Raw genomic sequence first — 26,468 nt, forward strand, 5'->3', positions numbered from 1 at the left:
TCACAGAGAAATACTGTACCAACTGAATTGTATGTTTTCCAGAACAACATAAAATTATTTTTAAAATTAAAAAATAAAAATAGAATAAATTGTTGGCTATTTCTTTTAAAATGCCTCCTTGGTTTAAGGAGATGTTTTCCATTTTACAGCCACACCATCCCATTTTATTGTGAATTTTTGGAGCTTTTTTCTTAAGGGAGACAGCTTTGTTAAGATATTGTTTGTGATATTTCCAGTTTTGACTTTGAGCTACTTCTGTGTTCATTCTGTCTCATCAGTGTATCGGTGCCATAGCTCCTAAGCCAATAGCTACTTAAGCAGTTTGATACTTTTCATGATGTGCATTCATGAAAAAATATTTTCAAGTTACATGGAGTTTATGAATAATGAGGTAGCTGATGTAGAGACCAGGCAGAAGGCAGAAAATACCCAAGATGTTTATGTCTGGTTTTGCTTACCACCTCCTACAATCAGAACAGCCACAGAAATCCAAAGCCACTTTTGTTTATGCCGAATGTTCCTTGCTTAGCAATCCATATTTTGCTCACTACCTGTATATTTTCAGCTGTTCTGAAACAGTGGTAGAGACCAAACATAAATGTGATCCCTAGGGTGATCAAAGATTTAATCTGACCAGATGGGACAAACTTGAGAAAGATTTTGACTTTCCACTCTGTTTTGCAACAAGAAAGGCTGATTTTTTTTTTTCTCCCATCCTTTCTTTGTTAGCAAAGGCAGAGATCAGGCCATCCCCAGAGGAATGAGCAGGTGTGGCCATTTACAAGCATGTCTGGTTATATTATAAACCAACATAAGAAAAGTTTGAAATGGTTTGAAAAGATCTGCTAAACAGTTTTAATGTTTCATCCCAAATCCTATTTACTCAAACAAGAGCCGATCAAGGTCATAGTATAACCCAGCCTGCTCAAACCTTTAAAGCTCATGTAATTTTATTTATTTTTTTTATTTTTTATTTTTTATTCTTTCTCTTCTTCTAACTGAATAGGTACATTTTGGTAATCCTGAATAGGTACATTTTGGTAATCCTTGCCTCTGGACAAGCACAGAAGTCTTTTTCTTTCTGAATGGCTAATAACAGAGCCGTTCTTCCTGTCTGATGATGAAAGAGGTGGCAGTCAAGTTCTTTCTCTTAGATGTACTGTGCACTCACGGCTGACCACGAACCATTTTGAAACCTACAGCTTCAGGAATTGCTCCCTCTCATACAACTCTGGTTTGATTTTTTTTGCTGTGGATTACAAGCAATTTACTACATTTTTTTAATTTTACTTTTGTCCCCCAGTCTATGGACACAGTAAAGAATTTACTTTTTAAATGTCAAATAAATGCAGTTCACCAGACTGTATTTTTTTTTATAGTGAGAGGTTGATACATTATCAGAATACTGGTGTAAAGTCAGTTTGCATCGTCCCAAAATTCTACCAAAGGAGGACTGAAAATCCCTAGTAAAGGTTTTGTGGATTTTTTTCTTTTTACTGTGAGAAGATTGCAAAATTTTTAGTCATTTAAGGAGATGGTTTTTAAGGGAGTGTTTGGGGGTTTTTTGCCCTGAAAGACTCCACCACTCTCAATATTTTCCTGAGTTGGGCAGCCCTCAGCTGGCTGGGTAATGATCTCGGAAACTGCCCTGCCAGTGTTTCACATTCGAATTCACCTTCCCAAATCCACGGCGTAATTTTTGGCCAAAGTAATGTCAGTCACTGCCGTTTGCGGCGAGTACAAACAGGACCCCCTAATGGCAGCCATTTTTATTTGTTTCTTAAGATCCAAAGGCTGCTGAAAGAACAATTGGATAAAGTTGAGGATTGGAGAAGCTTGATTTTCTTGTTCCAGTGAAATGAAACTCCCGTCCTTTTTTTTCTTCCCCTTTCCCTTAAAAGCCAGAGTCAGCTAGGGGGTTGTAGCTGTGTCAAAGCCGTTGGGATGCCACTGCTGATCACTTTAATTACTAGGACTAAGGAGGATAAAATTAAAAGTAGCACCATTGAAGCAGTGGAAGAAAGCTTGCCGAGATGTCAGTGAACTGTGAAATATAAAAATTGCATACCAATACATTTTTATAGGAGGGAAACAAGGAATTACATTACTTATTCTTGAAGAGTTTGTCCTTAAATAGTGAAGTTTTCCTCACTGTGCATCTGCATGGCAGATCTTTAAACCATTACAAAATAGTTGGGGGGAAATAACAAAGAAAACTGTAATGTCTCTGGCATGTCAGAGGGTGGAAGATTTTACTGAGTTTTCTTTTCAATTGTACAGGGAAAAATAAGTCACTGTATGTGTGTTTGCTTGGTCCTTTCTTGGTGCAGTGCTTCTTTTCATATCTCCTGGGTTGTTTTTTTAAATATTTTTGTTTGTGCCTCTGTACCTCTCTCAAGTCCTTTTCTTTTCAAATTCTAGCTTGATACGCTTTTTAACTATTTTTCTGTACCTCAAAACTTACTCTCTCTACTTTTTCTGCTCTCAGTTTCATTGCCCCTTCTTACCAGTGTTTCTTCTGCCAAGCTCAGTAACAGAGGGTTCAAATACCGGAATTGAATTTAAGCAAGAGTTAGGCTGGTTTTTCCCTTATCCACTGGTGATGATTGGCTTAATCAGCACAAACACAAGCCACCATAATCTGTGTTTGCTTGGAGATCCCCGGGATGTTAATGACTATGCTAATAATTCAGGATGCAAGTTCTCTTTCAGGAGGAGGGGAGGAAAGAAGGAGAAATCAGCCAGCTCAGTTTAGGGCATTTTTGTCACAAACACGTAACTGGCCCTATTTTAAATTACATGTGCTGAAGTAGATTAAATTGTTTAAACGTTAAACCATGTGGGAATCTTCGTTTTGTACATTCATTCTTAGAAGTCACTTAAGTTCCTATATCCAAGGAATTAGAAATATTAGAGATTTGAGCAGTTTTATTTCAAGTAAAATTCAATGTAAGTAATGTTACCAAATACTGTGGGTCGAAATAAAACTGTTTGCTGTGTCAGTTGGCTGGCTAGAAATTAAATTAAATTGATCTATTATAGTGCATGGGGGCAGGGGGGAAGCTTTCCAGTTGTCTTTCTAATGTGTACTTTACCAAATAAATTTTTGATAGAACTGTTGCTCTGTGCCTTCTGGGAAGTTAAAGGGTGAGAAAGCAAACAAAGCCCATGTGCCGTCCCGCTGCCTCGCAGGGCCCAGGCAGAATTGTCTTTCCAGGGGAGGACATTAGGAGAAAAGTAAATCAAGGCAATCTGATAGGGAATCGGGACTCTGTCACTCAGAGGCGAGATATTGTGCTGTGTCCATATACTTTGTTTACTGTAGGGTTTTATGAGTTGTAACCTGCCCATGCAAGCTGTTAATGAGGCTAAATCTTTCTGCTGGAGGATTGAATTACAGCACACCTCTGGGCTAATGGTTATAAACAGAAAGTCCCATTAGGGCTGCATTCTGATTCAGTCATTTGCATTTTTTCTATTGTGCCGAGAACAATGCTGAGTAAATAGCTACAAACAAACAATTTACATGGAAATGGATAAAATGTACCTAATTAGTATTTTGCACTTGTTTTATTAATGATTGCTTAAACTAAATAGCACTTAGCAACAGCTCTCACCAGCCTCTGCAGGTGTGGGATGCTCAAGTTTCTGGGTTGGTGGGAAGGTTGCCAGAATGGCTCTCCAAAATTAGGCAGTTTGTTATATTCCACTTAGTTCAGGTCAACAGACTGTACCTGGGATTTATCCAGGTCATTATGTCAATAATACGTAAACTTTTTGGCAGGTTAGATTTAAACCAAGCACTGACTTCTTTGCACTTTTTGAGCATTTCTGATATTGAGGGGAAGAACAGTCCTAACTTAGCAAAAATCCCATGCTTATGATGAAAACTGAAATAGTTTCTCTTATGGAGATAGTGAGTCTTATAGATATGTTTAAACAGATCTTTTTCTGAAATTTTTTATCATGGTTGGTTAGTCTTTTACAAAATTTCATGCTGCAGAACTTTGCTTATTTATGTAACTGAAATATTATCATGATTCTAATTTATGAGCTTTGGTGAGACAGCACTATCTGGCATGGTTCCAGTATGATTCCTTTAATTATTGACCAAAGCCTCACTAGTAGGATGTTTTAAAGGGATGCAAAGTCTTTTCTGCTGAGTGCATCTATTGTTTTTGCAGTCATTTTCATTCGGTTTTTTTGGGTTTTTAAAAGAAAAATATCCATTGAAGTCAAAGAACATGCCTCAGATTTGATGCCACTTTATACTTTGAAGTCAACTAGGTGCTTGGAGGAAGCAAGAGCAGTATCTGGCTTCTCAGTTCAGTTCTGTGACAGAATACTACTCAAATGAGTAATTCAATTTAGTAAAACCATTTTATAACCACAGTAAATCTTTGCTCAAATCACTCATTGGGAGTGATTACTTTGAGACTGAAATGTCTGCAAATTTTCATCAAGGTGTTTTTATAGAACATAATTTATAAGTGCTTTACATTGCAAATCATCACGTTTCTAATGCAGTAATAATTTGGGGAATGCTTAAAAAAAATAATCTGACGCATGGATGTCTTTAAAAATTGTGGTGTGACACCCAACTGATATCGAGCGTCCTATTTATAATGTGGGCCAAGCACCATGCTGTAAACCAGTTCCTATCATGATGATCAGATTGAGAATGAAATTGCATTTCTGTCAATTACTGAGTTGGCAACTGTTCAATATATCTTAGCAGCAAGATGAAGAGCGGCGTCGGCAGCTGAGAGAGAGAGCTCGTCAGCTAATAGCAGAAGCTCGATCTGGAGTGAAGATGTCAGAACTTCCCAGCTACACTGAAATGGCTGCAGAAAAGTTGAAAGAAAGGTCAAAGGCATCTGGAGGTGAGCTGAGGAACCTTGTATCTTATTCCTGTGGTAACCTAGAAACCAGAGACCTTTTTGGGTGTCACTTTTATACGCACTTCAAAACGTTGTTGTTCATCAGGTGAATGTCTCAAAAGACCTGGCTGTAGATGTGTTTCCTAAATCCACGTTGTGCTACCTAATTTCCAACAGTTGAAAGAAGAGCATACATGTGATTGAAAGAAAAATATGTTGTGTGAACGAGAAGCTCATGTTGGCCCATTATATACAGATTTCTTGTTACTGACAGTTTCTTAAAATTTCGTGGTTCTTGGTTTTCTTCAATATAGATTTTTATATAGGAACATGGACATAATTTTGGGGAAAAACAGCATTTGAAATACTTAAGAAATTGTTGTTTTGTATTAAATGTGTTCAAAGGAAGAGAATTTTAAAGGTGGTCTGTGAGAGGTAGGGGCAACAACCTTTTGACTTTAAATGGCAGTCTTTTGACAGACCACTTGCTTTTACAGGTTTTGAGTTGTAATATTGCTATAATGTTATTAAGCTGACTTTGAAATACCATTAAAATTCATGTACCTGCCATTGCTATGAGCTGGAGTAATGTAGTGTCACTCAAACTCAAATGGTGCTGAGCACACGTTTCAGTACAGGCTTCTTGCTCTTTTAATGTCTTCTACATATTCTAAGGGAAATAGTGTTTCTCAAACTAACTCATAATCATAAGCCAAAGTGTAAGGAAAATCCAGCTTGATACTGACAATGCATGTAGATTCAACAAAAATATTTATTTCATCTCTACTACATGTATTTTGTATGCCTCAATATTTAAATACAGTCTTACTGCAGCCAAAGCCCTACACTTCTCTTCCATTTAACACCAAAGAGGAAGCAGTGAGTTTTGCATCTCCCTTTGAATCTGGTCTTCAGCTTTGCTCTTTTTGCCCAGTAAACCAAGCTTGCCAACATAACTCTCTTTTGTGGCAAGTAGAGAAATTATATCCTTTATGGCAGTAAGACAGGCTGAGCCAAATGACGCAGGACTTGGGTATTACCTAGGCCAGGGTGTTTTTTATCCCTCTTCACAGTTCATGATTCCCCATCCTACATTATTTCCTTCTCCCTGTGTCATCATGCCTGTGCATAGCTGTTCCTGCCATACCTTCTCTCAAAGGTCTTTGTCTGGTTCCATCCTGGCTGCTCAGCTGCATAACAGTGACCCTGTTTTGTTGCAGTGACTCGGTTATAGAGTTGCTAAATATCCCAGTGTGCTGCTTTCTGGGATGTGGTCATCCTCTTAATATTTTCCTCTGGGTTTTACCATTTCTCTTCCTGCCCTTCATGCAGTTTGTAAGCAGTCAGAGAGGTAGCTGTGCATATATATTGAAAGAAAACTGTATTTGTAGGGGGAGATTGCATGTGCACCCAGAGAGTTTAGTGTTACTAAAAGAGCAGACAATATCAGCATTGATGACAACTCATTTATAAAGCAAACACTGCTCTACCTATTGGGTTTTATCCAGCTTTCTACTTTTGCATTGGTTTATACTTCCTACTTGGATTTTTTTCATTCATGCAATAGTTTGGCCAATCTTTTTGAACTTTTCTTGGACCTAAAGTTTTATTCCCTGTCTTGTTTTATCCCTCTTTGCTCTTTTCATGTCAGTGTGCATTTTATACAGTTTCTTCTGCTTCCTCCTTCTCAAAGAGTTTTCCTTATGGCACATCTTCCACATAATTCTACCCTACCACTGGTATTTTCAGGTGCTACACCAAATCTCCCCTAAAGAAATTAATTTTTCTAAAATGCAGTAGTTCTGTGAAATGGCACCAACACTTTACAGAACAAATGAATTGGAATTACTTCTGGGTTTAGTCCTTTTGGGCTTTCAATTTCCACCAAAAATTAGGATTTAATAGACAGTCACCTTATTACTACTGGACTTTGAATGTTTCCCCTAACTGCATTCACATTTTTTATTGTGTAGAGTCCTGTATTCCCTACACAATACCCAAGACAAGCTTATTATCTTGTGTTTTCTGAGCTCTCTTGTCCATTATACATCATTAATCTCTTCTTCTGCATTGATTGCAATTACTTTTTGATTTACAAAAAGGAAATGTACCAAATAATTTTACTCTCAATTCAATTATTTCAGAAAAAAGTGACATTTCAGCTCTGGGATTCTGGAGTCTTTAAAGACTAACTTCTTCCTTACAACTGTAGGTAAAAGCGTGATGTCTTCCATTGTTTCTATGTGCTCATTAAGAATTTCACGCTTTGGCACTGGTGCAATATTCTTTGTTAAAAGGCTTTATTTAACCAAGGTCTGAGAAACTCAAATGACTATGGCAAGTTGAAACTTTCCTGGATAAGCAGTATCCCTAGCTATGAAATCCAGTCTTTTTCATAGGTTATTTGGCATGTGAGACAGAAAATACTTCTTGCTGCCAACTGCCAGAGGGTTTGGGATGGCAGCTTCAAATTTATTAGATGTCCTATTAGCTTCGGGCTGATAAGCGGATGCCTTGAGATGGATCCAGGGACGGTATCGAGATAGAGATCCAAATATCCCCCCTTTTCCTAGCAGCCCTGGGACAACAGAATTGACATATTATCTAGGAATTGTCCCTGAGCAGTGGAACGCCCGTCTGCTCTTCTGGGATTTGGTGGTGTGTTTTCTTTACTCTCTGGCACATCTCCATCCTTTATTTGAGCTGGCGTCGGTGTGAGGAAGTGGCTCGGACCTGGGGGTGGTGAGGACAGGGCATGTTCAAGATCTCACTTCTGAGGCAGTGATCTTCAGGGAGTGTATGTGGTGGCACAGCCTTACTCATCATGCTTAGTCTTCAGCTCATGCAACGAGTGTTAGGTCCTTAATATTTTTAGCAGGCAGTGTTTCTATGTGTCAACAGTTACTGCTGTATTTTCTTGTCCTGACATCAGATTTCTTGTACACAGAACCAGTATTTCAACTCTGCATTTCTTCCATTCCCTGCCTTTATTACTGTGCACAGGCTCCTGCCACATCCTGTAGCCTTAAAGAGAACTCTGTACCTGGAAGTAAATAAACTAAATATCTCAACATCCACAAGCCTGAGGGATTTCCCACAGACAATGCTGAAGGCTGGAGATACCTTCCCTGAAGAGCAAGTGCTGTTTGTGTAGTTTCTCCCAGTAATGTGATCCAGCCCCCATTAATGCTTTTGCTTCACTATGAAAATTACTCATTTTTCATTTAATCTAGAAATTGGTGCAGTCAGCTGCAAATCCTTCACGTGTGGACAAGCTTAAACCAAGCCAAGAGAATATCAGTTTAACCAAAAATTAGGCCTGACCCTACTCTGCGTAGTAAGACATAAGATCTATAAAATGTCTCTGGGTCCCTTTCCACCAATTGTCTGGCATTTCCACATGGTTCCAAAAGATACTTATTTCCCTCCTCCAGTCCAGACTGCAATCCATGCTGTGCAGGAGATGGTCAGTGCTTTTAAGTTGTTGACTCAGTCCTTTATCTTTTATTTTGTTCATTCCTTCATGACATAGTAAAGCTGTACTCTTTTTCTGGGATTCAAATTTACATACTTTCCAGGGAAACAGTACTTCAGTCCTTCAGTCGTTTTCTAAATATCTGCCCTGGTTCTAGACCAAGTGCTTTAAGTTTTTCACACTAGCAATTTGTTCTTTTCATCAAAGATATCTGTTATCTCTTCGTCATGTTGTTCCTTTTATCATGTATAATTGCAAAATCTTGTTGTAACATGCTGCCTAAACACATTTCCCTTTTAATACACTGGAAGAACATTGAACTGGAAAAAAACCCTAGAGTAATTTAAATCAAGGAATCTAGATTTTTAAAGATACTTGAAAAATTCTGAAATTACTTCAAATTACTGCTCTTAATTGATTTTTTTAAAAAATAAAGTGTAAATGTCCTGATAATCATATTCAGTCAAAGTCTGCCAACTTTAAATTAAATACTAGGTCAGGTCATTATCTGATACCAGAAACTGGTGTCTTCCACATTGCCATCTCTTTTGTTTCCTAAAATGGTGGTGTCAAAGGCAGTGCCTCTGATCTCATCTTGCTATATTAAATTAAAGAAAATCAAATAATCTAATATAAGCATTCCCTTAGTATGCAGGAGTCTTAAACCCTGTCATCTTGTTTAGATTGTTTTGACACATCTGGCATGCGATGGGGTGACTGGTAGCTGTGAGCTGACCTTGTGAGCTGACTCCTTTGGGTGATTCCAAAAGTCATTGCCTGCTTCTAGGCCCCAGGTGGATTTGGTTTCCCATGAGAGTCTCTTTTTCTTCCCTTCTGCCTCTTCCACAGTAGTCCAGTCATGCTTTCACTGTGCCCCTCTGAACTCCAGGATGTGTCTGAGAGTACCTTGGCCTGAGTGCCACTGAATTTCTCCAACACCATCATGAAGGATTGATAGTGGTGTGCAAAGTCCAGCTCCTCATCAGAAACAGTAGAGCAGCTTTGAAGGAAATTCAAAACCATCAAAATTACTGCTGTTGTCGCTTTACCATTCTCTGTTTTCTCTTCAGTTTGCTTTTTATCCCTTTACTTTTTGTCCTTTTTTCCACTTCATGAAGATCATGCTGTGCTATTCTACTTTGTTCACTTATCTCTGCCCTTCCTGAAACAGCAGGAGTCCAGATCCCAGGATCACCTGTGTGAGCTTAAGTGGAAACAGAGGGGGTGTCTCAGAGAGTTGGGAGTGTTTCTGCCCACCCCCTTCCACACCTGAAGCACAATCTGTCAGGTCACAGGTCTGGTCACAGATCTTGGCTTGGCTGCAAGGAGATGTTCTTCTCCATCACTCTGGCTCAATCTGGGGCAGCTTGGAAGAAAGCTGAGTCTTCTAGAACCCAGGGAGAACACATGGAGGGGAGCCCAGGGAAGTCATGGTGCTCAGCTGAAGCACAGGGGTCCTGCTTCACAGACTGCTGCTCCCTCACTCGCACAACCGATGGTGGATAAGTGGGACACTGGAGTGGGAACCTCTTTGCTCCTGTCTGTGGCAGCAAGAGCCTTGCCCTATATCAGCAGAGGTCTGTGAAAGGTGTTGATTAGTTACAGGGCAATTGAGGGAGCAGCTGGTTAGAAAAAAGTAGTAGACGTAAAAAAATCAACAGGCTCCTAAAATGGGAATTATAGGTGCTGTAGAGATAAAGGGATAAAGATGCAGTTGTATGACCTTCAGTGTGGGCCTAAAGTGCAAGCTTGAGGGCTGGGAATGAGGTTGAGTGTGTTTCCAAGCCATGAGTGATCAGCACCAATCCTGGTCCAAACCTCTGGGGTTCAGAATTATGGCATCATGGTACTATATTTAGGATCCTGTTTGTTTGTATGATGCTTGAATATACCCATGTCCTGTGTTTATAATTTGTAATTTTTTTGTCCTGTCTTAGATATTTTAAAGCTCCTTTAGTTACTGTTTTGTTTCTTCAGTTGTACTTTAGCCTCCTTCTTTTGATCATTTTTACACACATGCATGTACATAAGAAAAAAATGTTAGTGGAAGTCTGAACAAGTGTAGATACCATTTGATATGAGATCTAAAAGTGAGTAAATATAATGTATCTACTTACTTTGAAAGTACTAATCTAGCTTTTATGGACTTGAATTTCATTATATATTTGTATTGAAAATGTGAGTCAGGATTTTTTCTGGGATCTGCTTCACAATTCAGAACTTGCTATTTGATCTTCTTCAGGTTACTTACTCTTTCTGTGCCATAATTTACCTACATCATCATCATAACTGTAATTATAATAATCACCTACTTCATAAAACATTATGGGGCTCATTTATGAGTTATATTCATAAGCTGCTCTGAGAAACTTGGTAGAAAGATTCCATAAAAATATAAGTACAATTATTATTTTATTTAAAATGTGTGTAGCTTACAAACAATGCTGATGAAAAGTAGTGCAGTAAAGCACTTTTAACTTATTCATCAATGACTTGGATGAAGGGGCAGATGCCTGCTCAGCAAGTTGGCTGGTGCCAGGAAGCTGGGAGCAGGGGCTGATACCCCAGAGGGCTCTGAGCCCTTCAGAGGGTCCTGGGCAGCCTGGAGAGATGGGCAGGGAAGAACCTCCTGGAACTGAACAGGACAAGGGCAGGGTCCTGCAGCTGGGCAGGAACAGCCCCAGGCACCAGCACAGGCTGGGGTGCCCTGCTGGGCAGCAGCTCTGCACAGAGGGACCTGGGGGTGCTGCTGGACAAGGAGCTGTCCATGGGCCAGCCCTGCCCTGGGGACAAGAGGCCAAGGGGACCCTGGGCTGCACCAGGAGCTGCAGTGCCAGCAGGGCAGGGAGGTGATCCTGCCCCTCTGCTCAGCCCTGGGGAGGCCAGTCTGGAGTGCTGGCTCCAGTTCTGGCATCCTCAGGACAAGAGAGACCTGGAGCTCCTGGAGAGGGTCCAGCAGAGGGGACAGAGATGGGGAAGGGACTGGAGCCCCTCAGCTCTGAGGAGAGGCTGGGGGAGCTGGGCCTGCTCAGCTGGAGAGGAGACACTGAGAGGAACCTCATCCATGTCTGCCAGTGCCTGCAGGGAGGGGCCAGAGCATGGACCAGCTCTGTCCAGAGGCACTGGGACAATGGAGCAGTGGGACAATGGGGCAGTTCCATCTGAACATGAGGAAGAGCTTCCCTGTGCAGTGCCCGAGCACTGGGACAGATTGCCCAGAGGCTGTGGAGTCTCCCTCGCTGGGGATAGCCAAGAACCACCTGGACACCATCCTGTGCCCTGTGCTCTGGGATGGCCCTGCTGGAGCAGGGAGGTTGGAGCAGATGACCCACGGTGGTCCCTGCCAGCCTGGCCCATCCTGGGGTTTTGGGAAAGCAGCAATTCATGAATGTGCTCTCACTGCACCTGACATAGTTGCTTACTGAGCATGATGTTCCAGGTTCCAGCATTCCTCCTAGTGCAGAAGGAAACTTTAAAACCTAGGCAAGGTACAGTGATCACTGTTCTGGGATGTACAAGGTGAGGAGTAGCCAGTCTCACCAAGCTGGGAACTCAGTACCTGGAGCCTTTCTGAGGAGACGGGAGCTCGAGGTCCTTCTGCTGCCCAGACCCATCTGAACCTGCCACATGGCAGCTTTGGCACCCATTCTGGAGTATGGAGAACTGGGAGCCTGGGGGAAACCATTTTTACTCAAGTTACCCAGAGGTTCAGCACAGGGAACAGCCACTGCTGAGGCCAGGCTCTGCCTTTATTGGAGCAGGAGTTTCCAGCAGAGACCCCCATATGTTTAATGAATTGCCTCAGTTTAAAGCTACATCTAGAAGTGGACTGACTGGAGTCTCCTTCCAGACTTATTTAATTATTTGCATTTTAATCATAACTCAGCTTGTTCCCTAAAGCATTCATTTTTTTTGAGTGATGTGTTGCATGTACATATGGAAATACTAACCTTAATGCTGTGTTCCTACAGATGAGGATGAGGATGATGATAATATTGAGATAGATACTAATGAGGAGGCTCCTGAATGCTCTGTTACTGGAGGTGGAGATGAACTTACTAACCTAGAAAATGACCTTGATTCAACGGGTAATTTAAATAATGGCTATTTTGTGTATTTTGCATGACTAACACTCCATCATCATATAAATACTGATGTGCTGCTTGTCTCTCTGTCAGCTTTATTCCCATGTGCCTTTTCAGGTCTCTTAAATCCTAATGTTTAATATCCTGCATTCATGTTTAGTTGAAGTTTAAAATCAACGAAATCATTATTTCCAGCAATGTCAGATTTAAATGTCTCTGGCTCTTTTGATGGGAAAGGGGCCCTAGGCCACATTGGTAAGGCAGAGCCACCTGAAAGCACCCTGCCTGGGCTATGCCACATGGGCAGAGGGATGAGCAAGTGTGTGGGTGACTACAGCTGCCACTCTGCACTGCCATCCTGGCCCATCTGCTCAGGGAAGAGGAGAAAATTTGTCTTTCTGTGTTCATATAGACTTGGTGTCTCTCTGGTGCCTTCCAAGGACCAGTTCTTGTGTTTACTCCTTGTTGCCCCAGTGTGGGGCATGGAGGTATAAATATGAGGAGAAGCAGTCCTGTTTACTTAAGAGTGTTTAAATAACACGAAGTCACAGGAGTGTTATTCCTCCCTTTCAAAAAAAAAGCCCAGCTGGAATTTAGGTGTTAAATGTGGTGCTGAATACGTTGGAATCCTGCAGTTAGCTCAGGCCTGGAGTAACTTGGCCAGCACAGGACTGTGTCTTGAAACAGGCAGAACAAGAGAGAATATCTTCAGCATCCTCTGGCTTGATTCTGCCCGTGCCAGCTAGACCTAAATGTGTAGTCCATAATATGTTAAATAAGAACCTTATGTAGTGTTTTTTCTTTATAAATTAGACCAACAGTGGTGTGTATATAGCACTTTGTAGTCTTGATAGCATGCAAAGGATTTGAGTAATGTCCTTTATTTTTTTCTGTTGGAGTATTTCCGGACACATAAGAAAATATATTTACTGTTTCCAGCATTTGAATTTAGCTTACTTAAATCAGAATCCTGTCAAATAATTTTCCAATAAAAACTGGCTAATTTTAGAAGGAAGAGAAGCTGAATAAGTGAATATTCCTGTCCCATTGCCCAGTGACTTACCAACATTTATTTCTGTGGGCCTTTTTTTCTGAGAGGTACCTTTTCAGGTATACAAACCCACTGCCCAGTTCTCCATGTCCACCATGGGGAGACATCCTGGAAAAGACCTGGGACATGATTTTGCAGTTCAGTCTGCACAGTAGTCAGGGGTACAGACAACTAAGAGAGAAGATGTGCAGTAATACAGAAAGCAGTCTAGTGTTGTGGTAGAAATTACACTACATGAATTTTGGTTTAAATCTGCCAGTCATACCAAGTGTAGGCTGAATCTCCTGGGAACACCTAAAAGTACAACTGTTAAGTGACATCTTAGATTTGGGATCATTTTGGCCATCTTAATTAGTCCCATGCTGAATCTTAGCCCCTCTTATCTCTCTCAAGAAGAGGAAACTTGTTTTTACTCCTTGGTTTTAAGTACGGCTTCTGTCTATATTTGTCAATGTTTCTACGTGTTGTGAACCTCTTATATCATGGTTATTACACGATGTTTATGTATAAACCCACAAGAACGTGCATGTACTTACATGTGAGCCTCAGTTAAGGACACCCTGACTGGGTGTGCCAGAGGAAAGGGAAACTATCCTTTTTCATAATCCAGCCCAGCCCATTGCTGCTGGAGACAGGCACCATTTGACTGCCCACATGCCAAAAGTGTTTTGGCTAATATGCATTGGAGTGCCCCAAACCTTGGAAGGAGCTGTGTGGCTAAACAGTCATGACTCCACTTTCCACACCAGCTAGAAGTCACCACCCTGCAGTGAAAAACTCAGGTTGTGCTTGTGGGAAAACACAGAACTGCTCTTTCCTCTGCCTGTGAGCCAAGGCCCAGGTGTAAGTGCATCCCATGTGCAGGTGATGCTCTGCTGGCTCCAGTGCAGGGGTGATTCCTCCCGTGGGGCTGCATGTAGAGGGTGTGTCTGGAGGCTTCTGTGCCAGTGTTCCTCTGCTTCCCTGGCCAGGGGCAGCTCCACAGTCTGTGCTGCAGCTTGCTGTTAGTGCCTTCCTCCTCCTTACGTGTGTGTGTAGGTAACTCCATGTGTAGGTGTGTTACAAATTCACATAGCCAACATTGACATACAGAATGAGTATCAGTGGGAGGTAAAGTTCTCAACTGCTATTTATTTGGGCTCTGATCCAAGTTGCTAAAATTGATTAAAAAATTTGAGGGCTTCAGCAGACTTTGAGTCTGTCCCTTTGATGCAGTTCTGAAGCATTTTATGACTCCTAGTTTCAACATATTCTATGAATCATAGTAAATTATTACCAGAAAGTAGTCTTTTTTGATACTGAAATTTTATGAGAAGCTGTGCCGAGAAGGATGAACTAGTAGTTAATAAACTTGAGGGGTTATCAGTATGTAAATTATATGATAAATTTTCATATTTAAATAAATGGCTTTTTAAGCATGTTTTTACACCAAAGTATAGGTATGTACCCATTGGGAGTAACTTTAAGCATTATCTACTTTCTGTGTTTTTCATCTGCTGTCTGCAAGCATGTTTACTTGTTCAGCTAAGTGTCATGTATGTTTCCCAAGAAAAAAATCTATGTATGTTACACAATCCTGCACCAATCCCAATCACAAAAACAATTCCTTCTATTTTTTTTAAGTTCAAAATGATAGCAAAGTGAATTAAATCTACCTTTTAAATTGCTACATTGTTGTAGCGAGTCTGCATTGAAATGCATCTCACTCTGTTGTATGTGGTATTTGCATATTTAGCAGAACAAAACAGTAAGTTGGTGGATTTGAAGCTGAAGAAGCTCCTAGAAGCTCAGCCACAGGTGGCAAATTCACTCTCCAGTGCTGCTCAGAAAACTGTAACAGATAGCTCAGAGCAAGACATTAAGGTAAGTTTTGCTTAATGCTTTTGTTTTGGTACCTGTGTGTTATGATCGAGGGTTTGTATTTTCTGAGGAGGAAAATAATTTCTTACCAAATCTTTCAGAGTCAGAAACACAGAAAATCTTCATGACAGTGCAGTTAGGTATGCAATGCACTGGGTTTTTTCCTGTTGATTGATCAACACATTTTCTTTTTTTTATTTTTTTCCTTAATCTTGATACTTGTCATTGGCAGAACACTAACAACTATAAGAAGCTCTCTCAATTCTGCTGCTCAGGTTGTTACTGATATCAGAAATGCAGCATGGGCTCCATCCTGCTGCTGGTGCAATCAGCAGCTGGGCTACCTGACCTGAATGGGAGTGGGGTTGGACTCTCAGAGATTTGCTTCCCTCCCAGTCCTGGTCCTCTGTTTTTCCTACATTAAAATTAGGCTGTGGTACACTTTAAAGGCTTACATACTTTGGTGCTCGATGAGTGCTTCTGAGAAAAACAGACACGAGTATGTGGTGTATATGGGCACTTTGCCTGTTCTTAATGTTAACCACTTCAGCATAAAGTGCCCACCAATCAATTTTCCATTTCATTTTCTTAATTAGACCCCTTTTGTTCTCGCTATTCTATTTTTTAAAAATAGTCCCTGTATGTCATTAATATCCCTATGGCTCTGGGGCACTTCCAGTTGGGTATAACTTTTCACCCACCTGCAGTCTGTGGGGAGAGCACTGCTGACTGAAAGGATTTCCTTCCCCAGATACAGAGATGCTTTGAAGTCCCAAAACAATGACTTTCATTGCTTTTCCCTTACACTGTCGGTTCCTATAAATTGGTGATGAAAGTGTGTGGCAGCAGCAGAGGACTTTCGGTCTCTATCTTTGAACAAAAAGAAGCCTGGATCAAGTCTGATTTTTGCGTTCAATTTAGCTTTCTGCAGTGGATTTAATGCAAAATGAAGCTGGCCCAAGAATAATACAATGGATTGAAAAGGCTAACTGAATTAGTGGGCTTAGAGGAATACATTTGTAAAGTGGCAGAAGTCCCCAGTCATAAAAAGGTTTCTTAAAATGGGATTTACTAGCTAATCACACTGATATTTTAGCATGTTGCCAGGCCTAAAAAATTAGCCATGTTTGTTTATTTTGGTAAAGACTCTAGTTTAGGCTGTAAGGTGGTTATTATACTAATAACAAGAAGCCACCTTTTATTTAATCAAAACCTTACAACCACCTGACTAGTGCAGCTGAAAAGTCATCCAGAGGTATAAGCATTACTTGTTTAAGCCTTAATTCTGTGAAATGACACACAGGCTGCCTCTTAGGGTAATTTGGTATCATCTAACCTGACAAAAAATTGTATTTCTCTACAAAAAGCATTTGTGAAGCTGTTGATTTTTTTTAAGGTTCTCCCACAAAAAGGTGCAACTTAACAGTTTATCTCTGCGTGCGTCTTTTCTGAGGAAGAGTTGAAAGGCGGCGTTATAAGGAATATATGGTGTCCATCTGTTCTCATGGAGCTCTTGGCATTGAGGTGGATTTGTTTTTTAATAAAATGCAGTTTACAGGTTTCTAAATGAGGCATTCTGTGTTTGTGGAAAAGGATAAACTGTTACCTTCCCTTGGGGATTGTGTATCCCCGGCCTCCTTGAGGCGAGAGAATAGGCCGTTGGAGAACTCCCTCATTACCAATTGTCTCAATGCAGAGGAAGGGCAAAGTCTTGGTAGCTTTTGATAACCAGTTTCAGCATTCAGCAGGCTTAGCTATTAGTCATGCATCTTAGCCTTTCCCTATTTACTTTCAAAACACTTAATAAAAATAATAAAAGATTAGGTATAAAATGAAATATTTGTTTGGTACACAGCACCTCGGTATCTGCAGCTTCCACACACCACAGTGGTTCAGTCTTCTGGGATATTTTGTGTTGATAGAATCATTTGAATTTGTTACCAGTATTAACATAGGAAGCCCTGGAAAAGATAATTGTAGTTTCCTTAGCTGTAAAGGGCTTACTTACAAATCTGGCTTTGGAAAGTTATAGCTGATGAAATGCAGTTCAGTGGGGTAGCATTATAATCCTACCTTTTAGACTTCATCCAGCATTAGTGGTTTATCTCAATGGGCATAAAATTAGAAACTAGTTCTTCTTGTCATACAAGTCTATGGGACTACAGAAAACAACAGATTTCTGTACCAGGCAGGGAGAGAGGCTGAAGGCAACACGCTTTAAAATGATACAGATCGTGTTCAGGGGCAGAGACGCTGCGACTTGGCAGCAGCACACGCAGAGCTGGCACAGCAAAGGTGCAAAGGAGCGAGTTTTTGTTTAAAATGGGCATCGCTGGCAAATGCTGGTCACAATGAAGAGGTCTGCTTGGTAAAGAAGTAGAGTTCTGCAGGAGGGTGCCCACAGAGCAGAAAGCCAGTTGTTGCCACCACATATTGAAAAAAAAAAAAAAAAAAGGAAAAGTTAATCGCTCTTCTACTTTTTTTCCCTGCGTCTGAGACTTCCATCCAATGTAAACCACGGCCCGAGTTGTGAAATCGACTTTGTAAAATCTGTGTCCTGTCCCCTCACAAAAACGTACCTTTCAAATTAATGTCTTTCCGCTTGTAAACAAAAGAAACTGTTGTGTGTCTGGTTTTTTCCCAGCAGAATGGAACAGAGGAACATCGTGCTGAGCGCTCACAAAAAGCAGCAGAACGGTTTAGAAATCCCGTTGTGTTCAGCAAGGACTCGACCGTCAGGAAAACTCAGCTCCAGTCTTTCAGTCAATACGTGGAGAGCAGACCAGGTAGGAGAAAATATAAAACCTGTTTTCCCATCTTATGATTTAATAATATTTAACAATAAATATATGAAAACCCGATAATGTAAGTCCACATTTCAATACATAAATATCAAGCTTTATAATAATTTTACATGTCTTTTCCCTTTTTTCAAGAGATGAAAAGGCAGAGATCAATACAGGAAGATACAAAGAGAGGAAATGAGGAGAAGGCTGCGATAGCTGAGACTCAGAGGAAGCCATCAGAAGATGAAGTGCTTAATGTATATTAATTTTTTGTCTGGTTTCATGATTGCTGATAATTCCAAACTGTATGTGGAAATAGTGCCTTTATTTGTTAAAATGAGATGTTAGGGTTTTTTAGATGTCAATCTCCAGTGCATTCAAAGCAGAGTGAGAGGGGTGCACTGTTGAATTAGTCTGCAGTGTGGTGATAATTGTCAGATAAAAAAAATGAATTTTTCAGAGTTCCACAGCCCCAGCTTCCTTGAGACATTTCCATCAGGGCACTTCCCATAAAGAGATTCCAGTATTGATCTACCGGGAGGATTTTAATTATTACAATAGCAGATACCGCAGAGCTGCAGTTAGAGGGAAGAGTCACATGAGACCTGCTAGAATTTCTCAGCCAACCCATTTTGTTGGCTTGGGTTAATGGGTGTTCAACCTTTCCATTATCCAGATCAGCCGTGAATTACTAGCTGAATGATGTTTGCATTAATATAATATATATGGTAATTTCTTCACTTAATTAACGGGGAGGTTCAGCTCAGTAGGGGTATGGGCTGATCATGTGTAAAATTGATTTGTGAGGGAAATATTTGATAGACCGCAGGGAGAAAGCTGGTTTTGATGGACAGCTGCGGGACAGAAGCAGGAAGAACCAAGTTTTAACCTGAATTTTTTTTGTCTGAAAGCGCAACACAGCCTTTGAGGGTGGTTGTTTGTTGGTCTCCACAGTTTATCTGAACACATTTGTCATTTTTGCTGAGGCAATCTGGAGCTGAGTAGCAATTTTGTACTGCTGTCATATCTACACCAAAACATCGAACTTTTTATGAGCCGGAGTTATTTTTAGCCCAGTAGTACTTTTGCAGAGCTGAAAAGGTCTGGCACAGTGAGTTCACATTATATATGCAGATGATACACATGAACTCTTGGGATATTACAGCCTGACACAGCATTTCTTTTCATCTTCTAATAGCAATTGTTAACAATTATACATGCTGACATTAGGGAAGTTTTCATACTATTTTCAATTAATTATAGTTGATGAAAGGCAATATATTGCACATCACTTCAACTCCCCAGAATGAATTTTTTTTCTTTCTTCAGGGTCTGCTCTCAGGGAGTTTTGGTTTTGTTGTTGCTGTTTTTCTGGCTATACAACAGGTAGAAAAAGGTTTTCCATTAGAGATGCTACTGTTGGCTATTGTGTAGGAAGAGAGGGACCAGATTAATGTCCTTAAATTTGGATATTCCAAATTTCAAAGTTCTGTGCTCGTTGCTGGTCCTGGGAGCTCATCCATGCTGTTAACTTTCACTTTGAACATGTCTTTATTTGAAATAATATGCTGATGTGTTTATTATGCCTGCTGCCTGAATATGAAGCTGAATTGATTATTTCAGACACATTTACAGAAAAACAACTGAAAGCATTCAGTGAAAGTATCTGAGACCCTTATGCAGCAACAAGTTAGCCTCTAGTAGGGAAATAAATCTCAAAATGGAAAAAGCCTGTATATTTTTCTGTTCACAAAGGACAATGATTTTTGTTTCTTCCTTTATAGGATGTAGATGAAACATGAAATAATTTTGTCAGGTTTTTTTTTACCTATTTAAAACAGTCACCCAGGCTCTGGGTCAGGTGTAGGAGGAAAAAAGTTCATGGAAGGTTACTTGGAAAGAGTAACATGTTTTTCTTAACTTATGCAAAAATATGCTTCAGGAATTACATTTCAGCATTGTGTACAGCCACAACACTATGTGAAAGCTGTTGAGCCACATGAGAATAACTTGAAGGTACTGAATGCCTTTGCTTGGACTCCTATGAGACAAGCAAATGGCTTTGGAAATGCTTGGAGATCCGTGTGGTCGTTTGCAGGGCAGTGCTGAGGAGTTACAGGATACAAGAGGCAGACTTGGCTTGTTAGAGTGTTCCCACAGCTTTCTTGGTAAGGTTCAGTAGGGTTTATCAGCATGGCATCCCTGGGCTGCCTCCTGGCCAGGTGTGATTCGTACTGAGGCAGGACAGCTCTGTTGGTCCCTGTGCACCTGAGTGCCTGCCCAGGGCCTTGTCACCTCTTTCCAGGATAAGAGTTGGAGTTAATTAGTGATGTTTTACAGATCACCCTGTGGGCAGGCCAGTTCCTTCAGTCAGGGAAACCCAGAGGGGCAGGATGGCCCAGGCTGGGGGCCCTCAGTGCTACAGTTGGCTCAGAGGAGCTAAACAAGCCAGGGATCTTGTTCGGGGTTTGGTTTTTATCTTAAAAGTCCACTTTTTAATTGTCATTGGACACTCTTGTGCTAGTTTTTCTAGCCCTGAAAGTTAATGTTTTAAAACTGAATCAGACCTGAATGGAGTAGAAATGGCACATTAAATAGTGCTTTATTTGTATTACCTTTCTTTTCATGGCACTTTGTGACAGCAGTTTTTATGCACTTAGAAAGAAATTAAAGGAATTTCAAACTAACTGCCAGCTGGTAAAAAACTGCAAAATCAAATGTTCCCTAAGGAAAAAAAAACAGGGTATTTTAATAAATAAGGACATTTGGCAAAATTGTAAAGTTTATGAAATGTGTTAGCTTTTTGGTAGTGAGCATGATATTTGGTTGTTTAGGTAAGTGCCTTACTAAGTGTTTGTGGAAAGGAAAAATGCAACTTACAAGTGATGTTTTTTCTTCTTGTTTGTTCTCTTTAACAGAAAGGGTTCAAAGACACCAGTCAGTATGTTGTAGGAGAATTGGCAGCACTAGAGAATGAGCAAAAGCAAATTGACACCCGTGCCGCGCTGGTGGAGAAGCGCCTTCGCTATCTCATGGACACAGGTACGGTGCCCAATTACACTGTAAACAGTTTTGGCAAATTGAGCGTTCACAAACTCTTATAGAGTTTTGGAAGTGTGAATCTTTGAAGCCTGAATGTTCAGCAAAACTGCCTTGAAAATAAAAAGGCTGCGATTTGCAGCCACCTCTCTGGGCCCTGGTGATAAGAGTGCCTTCATGGGAAGTGATAACTTGCCCTGATACCGTGTGAGCCAGCACTATTGAACAGTGTGCTCATCCATGCAGAGTTGGAATACACATCTGTGCCTCATTGATATGCCACTGCTTAAAAAAAAAAAGAAAAAAAAAAGAAAAAAAGTAAGATCTTCACTGTTCTACTGATTCAGTGGGAAAAAAAAATTTGGCTAGCTAAAGCCATGTACTGCATGAAACAGCACAGTACATGGAGGAAGGCTCCATTGACTAGATCACTGAAATTTAAGAATACTATCTGGTTACTGATGCTCCATAATTATTTTATTTGTTTATTTTCAGGAGAATAGGTTTTAAAAGTCGGTAATACTTGGTGTTGTAGGTGCCATTGAAAGGATTAAAATATATGGGCAATTTTTTGTTAAAAGCATAATGGTTGTGACTTCAACGATGAACTTTAGATGGGTATTAAGCACTGGTGGTCATCAGAGATGGAGAGGTTAAACCATATCAATTGGAAACAAAAGATGCTTTGGTGTTTCAAAAATAAATAGTGTTGTAGATCCAAAAAATGTTCTTCCTGTCCAGGGGAAAAAAAGTTAGTTGGTCCAGATTACTTTGTGGGTAAATTGTCTTGTGAGTTATATGGGTGTTTGATGTCATAAGCTTGAAGCCTGTCTTTAACTGAAATAATAGGTTTTAAAGTAAATTTGAATCCAGTGTTGCATTTTGTAAAACAGATGAATTGACTTCAGTTAAAGTTCAATACTTTGAAATGAGCCTGCCACTTGTTTCCAAATATTAGGGTGGTTTTTTCAACATACTTACTTTCTCATGTGCTGAAGTTTTTTGATATTTTTAAACTAATTTTACGAAAACGTGTAAATCAGAAACTATTTCCATGCTGAGTGGATGCTTGTTTAGTAGGACTTTTACCTATTACAGTCTTTTGAAGCACTTTTTCAAATGCGTTGCATCTTGATCTTTAGTTATTTAGCTAGAAAAAATGTGTGCGTATTGTCCTGCACTTTCTTGTGTACTTTTTCGTATTTCTGAAATGTATGTTCTGCATGAAAGAGCCAGTACAATATTTTGCAAGTCTTATACGTACTGCCTGTAGATACTGCCTGTAGATACATATGGAGTCATCAGCATAGCACTTGGATTTTAAAAACTCTAATAAGCATGTTATTTTTTTATTTATGTCATTTCATCCATTTAAAAAGAGATTTCTTACTGATTTTAATTTCTTGTATTTTGAAGTATGACAGAAGTTGCTTTATTCTTCCTATCAGATCCATGGTGAGGTTAGTTTTTTTATAAGTGTCCTGCATAAAATAGGAGTCCAGCCCACAGCTGGAGAGTAAGAGTGTAGTTTAGAGGTTTGTAACTAGAATACTGATAATATCCATCACTTCTTGGACTGGGGAGAAGGGGATAAGTGGTGCAGCCATAATAAAATATTTACTTTTACTTTTAACATTTTCTGAACACTCAGGATTTAATTTAAAGCAATTGATTTGACAAGTCAATTATAAGCATCCTATTTATGTTCTCAGCTAAAAAAATGTAATTTAGGAGAAAATACATGAAAACTGGAGTTTTTAACCTATAGTTAACTTTATAGCCTTGAAAGCAGGGATTCTCAAACTTCTCTCACTGTGGTTCCCATCTTACCAGAGAGCCTTCAGAGGATCTGCTGTATCCCATCTCATTAGTGGCTCTCTTTGTCAGGATGGCACTTGGTTGTCTTCCATACCTCTCAATGGGAAGCAATTCCTCAAGCAGACAAATCAGGAGCTCGTGCCCAAGTCTTCATCCCAGCTTCTTCTGTTGGAGTCTGGGCATCTTCACCTCAGTGTCTGACTGAGGGAGGGACTTGGAAACAAAAATGATGAGTCAACACCATATGACCTGCCTGCCTGCACGGGCCACCAAATGGTCTGTAAAGCCAAGTCTGAAGGAAGAAAGTAACCACAGCACAGGAGCTAGAAAAGCCAGGAAGGGCTGTTGATGATGATCTCGAGGTTTTGCAAATACTCCCTTAGGTGTTAGTACACACCAGTAAGATAAGAAATATGAAATGTTGATAGCTCTCAGAGTTGTTCTGAAAAGTCTTTTGATGTTTGGGTTTTCTGAAAATGCAGGCTTTAGGAACAAAGAAGACACTTGGGCATGTGTAGCAAAAAGATCCTGAAAACTCAACATGAAGGACAAGAACCACAAATGAATTGATTTAATAATTAACACTCTTTTAAAATCACATCTCTGTCTTAATTTTGTAGTGCTTGGGTTGTAATACTGGAAAACCTCAGGCAAGTAAAGGTCTCTGCTGACCTTATTTCTCAGCAGTTGAAGCAGGGTACCATGTTTGTACATTTGTGTCAGGAAGGGCTTACACTAAATGATCCTGTAAACTGTTTGCAGGGCCATAGTCCCCATCAGTGTGGGAGAACATTTGGTACTGCGATTTTCAGCATTGTTTCTATGTATGCCAAGACCATGCAAGATAAATTTAACAGCTGAGAGACTGCCATCATGACTCGGTCATTTGCCCTGAAATTAAATTCAAGAAGGTAGAGCATGGTCTGCTCAACCCTGTTGTGTCTGCTGGGGACTGGACCATCTTTTCCTTCTTCACTGTGCTTGGCCTAGTTCTTTAGTAAGACTTACTAGGAAAAAAGCACTGTCACTTGCTTCTCATCCTTCTCCAGCACTGAACTGGGGGTGTTTTGTCCAGTGGGGAGACTCTTTGCCACCCGGCAGCTCTTCATCCTTAGGAGTTCAAGAGTCCTTTTTGTTGCTTAGCCAGGAGAGATTTTTTCAGGCAGCAGCTTGAACATTATTCTGTATCATTCATTTCACAGAAAACAATTATTGTATCCTCTTCCTGTCAAAACATTTGTTTTACTGTTCCACCTGTCGTGATGGGAATTTCCTTACTATGGCCTAGTGATAAAACCAGAAAGGTATAGTGACTAACCCTTGGACACTGCAGGATTTGATAAATGTGGAAGTCCTATGGTTTCACCAAAAGAGAAGCAATTGTAAGTATAAATAATATATGTTCTTGGTTAGATCCCAGCTCATGGCATTGTTTGACTTTGTTAGATATTTCACATTTTAGAGAAAGTTTCTAGCACTTAGGATTGCAAATAAAAGGTTGAAAATGCCACCCTGGCTTTGATAGGGACACAGTGACTGTGAGTAGCTGGGAGAAGTTACTGGGAACCTGGAGGTTCTGGCATGAACAAGGAGAGAGGAGTCCTTGACACAACTGCTCTCCAGTCCATTTCCTAGGATGCAGCCTGGGTTGCAGAGTATCCATTCCACCTCTGCCTTTGGAGCTGCTGCCCTCCATAAGGGAAGGGCATCTAATGGAAGTGGGGCTGTAGGAAGACAGCCCAGGTCCTTGTCTGCATATGGATTGCCATTTTCCTGCTCTGCTAGGGAGCTTTTTTGGCTGGGGAAGACAAGTTTCTGGCCCTTGGCCAGAAGGGAGCTGATACTTTCAAAGTTCGTCAGCTAGGCACAGAGTTTGGAACTGGCTGAAGCTTTGCATTTCCAGTGCCAGCTGCTCATGATTTGACTAGAAACACTTTCCTAAGATGTGTGAAAAAATAAAAGTTATTAAAATTCTTGGGTTGCTGATTTCCATTTGAATCTGAGTAGTCACACTTCTATTAATATGCAGTAATTTATGTCAGTGGTGGCATAACCTCAGTCCTCAGTCTTTGCACTTATAATGAAAATGTAACCTCACCTTGTTCAGCGCAGTGTGGTTGCTGCTCCATTGCAAAGCTGTGAGGGGAATCAGTGCTTCAGTGCCCTGAGCTCCCTGGAATAACTTCATGGCACCGTTGCTGTTGCTGTCAGGTTGTAGGTAAGAGTTTATCTGAAGAATTTTGCAACATCCGCCCTATGAAGGACAACATCACAAAAAACTTGCTGGGTGCAAGTCTTTAGAGAGAAGGCAGCCCAGATATCCAAGGAAGAGGAATGAGTTGAATGATTGAATATAAATATCATGATCTAATATCATTGATTTTTCTTCTTCCTCTGTTATAATGGCTTGAAACTAAATGATGACAGAGGTAGGATTATCTTGCTTTCCTTGGGATTGTATTTACCCATGTTGTGCCTTACCTGCTATGGGTAAAATAGTTTTGTCTCTGCTTCTGGCAGTGTCTTCCTCCACTGCAAATTCTTCCATCATTGCATTTTAAGGTGTTCATTATCTTGGTATCCAAATGCCAATTAAAATGCAGAATTATCACATAGCACAGTTAAAATAAAAGTCAAAGCATCCTGGTTTACAAATCTCTAATCTGAAATTTATCTCTTTTTCAGTCACTGTTTCTTCACTAATTGCATAAACAAGTATTTGAAAAAAATTTTAGCTATCAGATATTTTGTTATCTGGCCACAGGGTATGAAGTGTTTTTAATTGTTTTTCTGATTAACTTCAGGCTCCCAAATTCAAGTAGAAGCATATTTGTGTTTTCAATGTGAGATCCCGTACTTTACTAATGGATGAGAATGTTTGTGGTACTGTACAAGGATTAATGAAATTTTAAAAAAACCCTCTGCTGCTGCTGATTGACCACTGATGGTAAATGTAATTGAATTAGCAGTGCACTAAAATAAATGTAGACAAAATAAATATAGACAAGAAAATCTGGTGAAAGCTTCTGTAATGTTTTAGATTAATAGGCATACGGAATTCTTCACATTTTTTATTACGTTGTCCCTAGATGAATTCAAAGTAATTGGGGTGGTTAATTTTATTTACACAGAGCCGTTCACAGCGCATTAAATAATAGAGATAATTGAACAAGAATTGTCAAGTGTGTACTGATATCAGACATATTACAGAAGGGAATGTGCATAAAACTTCATTTCTATGCAGCCATTGTTTATGGTAATTAAGTACACAGATTTATCCCTTGGTTGCCTTCCAAGCTTATGGCAACTGCTATTGTTGTGCTCCATTAATATGTAATCAGGAAATAGTTTAATTTTCTAATCTGCAGTTTGAGAATTCACTTTCTAACAACTCTTAATTACTGCATTGCCCTAATGATGCTCATGGTTAGGAAAACTGAACCAATAAACTCCATGGAAGAAGCCAGAGGGGAT

The 26,468-nt window shown here is 40.1% G+C and overlaps 1 protein-coding gene across 8 annotated transcripts in view; it reads left to right on the forward strand.

Annotated features, from left to right (window-relative positions):
- The window catches only part of EHBP1 (EH domain binding protein 1), a 206,726-nt gene that overhangs the window by 148,870 nt on the left and 31,388 nt on the right, over positions 1-26,468 (forward strand). For 2 of the 8 annotated variants that reach the window (XM_058800825.1, XM_058800829.1), the window contains 6 exons: positions 4,736-4,883; positions 12,327-12,443; positions 15,227-15,354; positions 17,996-18,137; positions 18,288-18,394; positions 21,056-21,179. In XM_058800825.1, coding sequence (XP_058656808.1) covers positions 4,736-4,883; positions 12,327-12,443; positions 15,227-15,354; positions 17,996-18,137; positions 18,288-18,394; positions 21,056-21,179 — 766 coding nt within the window. The remainder of the gene's footprint in view (positions 1-4,735; positions 4,884-12,326; positions 12,444-15,226; positions 15,355-17,995; positions 18,138-18,287; positions 18,395-21,055; positions 21,180-26,468) is intronic. The other 6 variants (XM_058800827.1, XM_058800832.1, XM_058800826.1 and 3 more) reach the window with 5 other exon arrangements.

Source organism: Ammospiza caudacuta, chromosome 3, assembly GCF_027887145.1.
Source record: "Ammospiza caudacuta isolate bAmmCau1 chromosome 3, bAmmCau1.pri, whole genome shotgun sequence".
NCBI classification, from domain to species: domain Eukaryota; kingdom Metazoa; phylum Chordata; class Aves; order Passeriformes; family Passerellidae; genus Ammospiza; species Ammospiza caudacuta.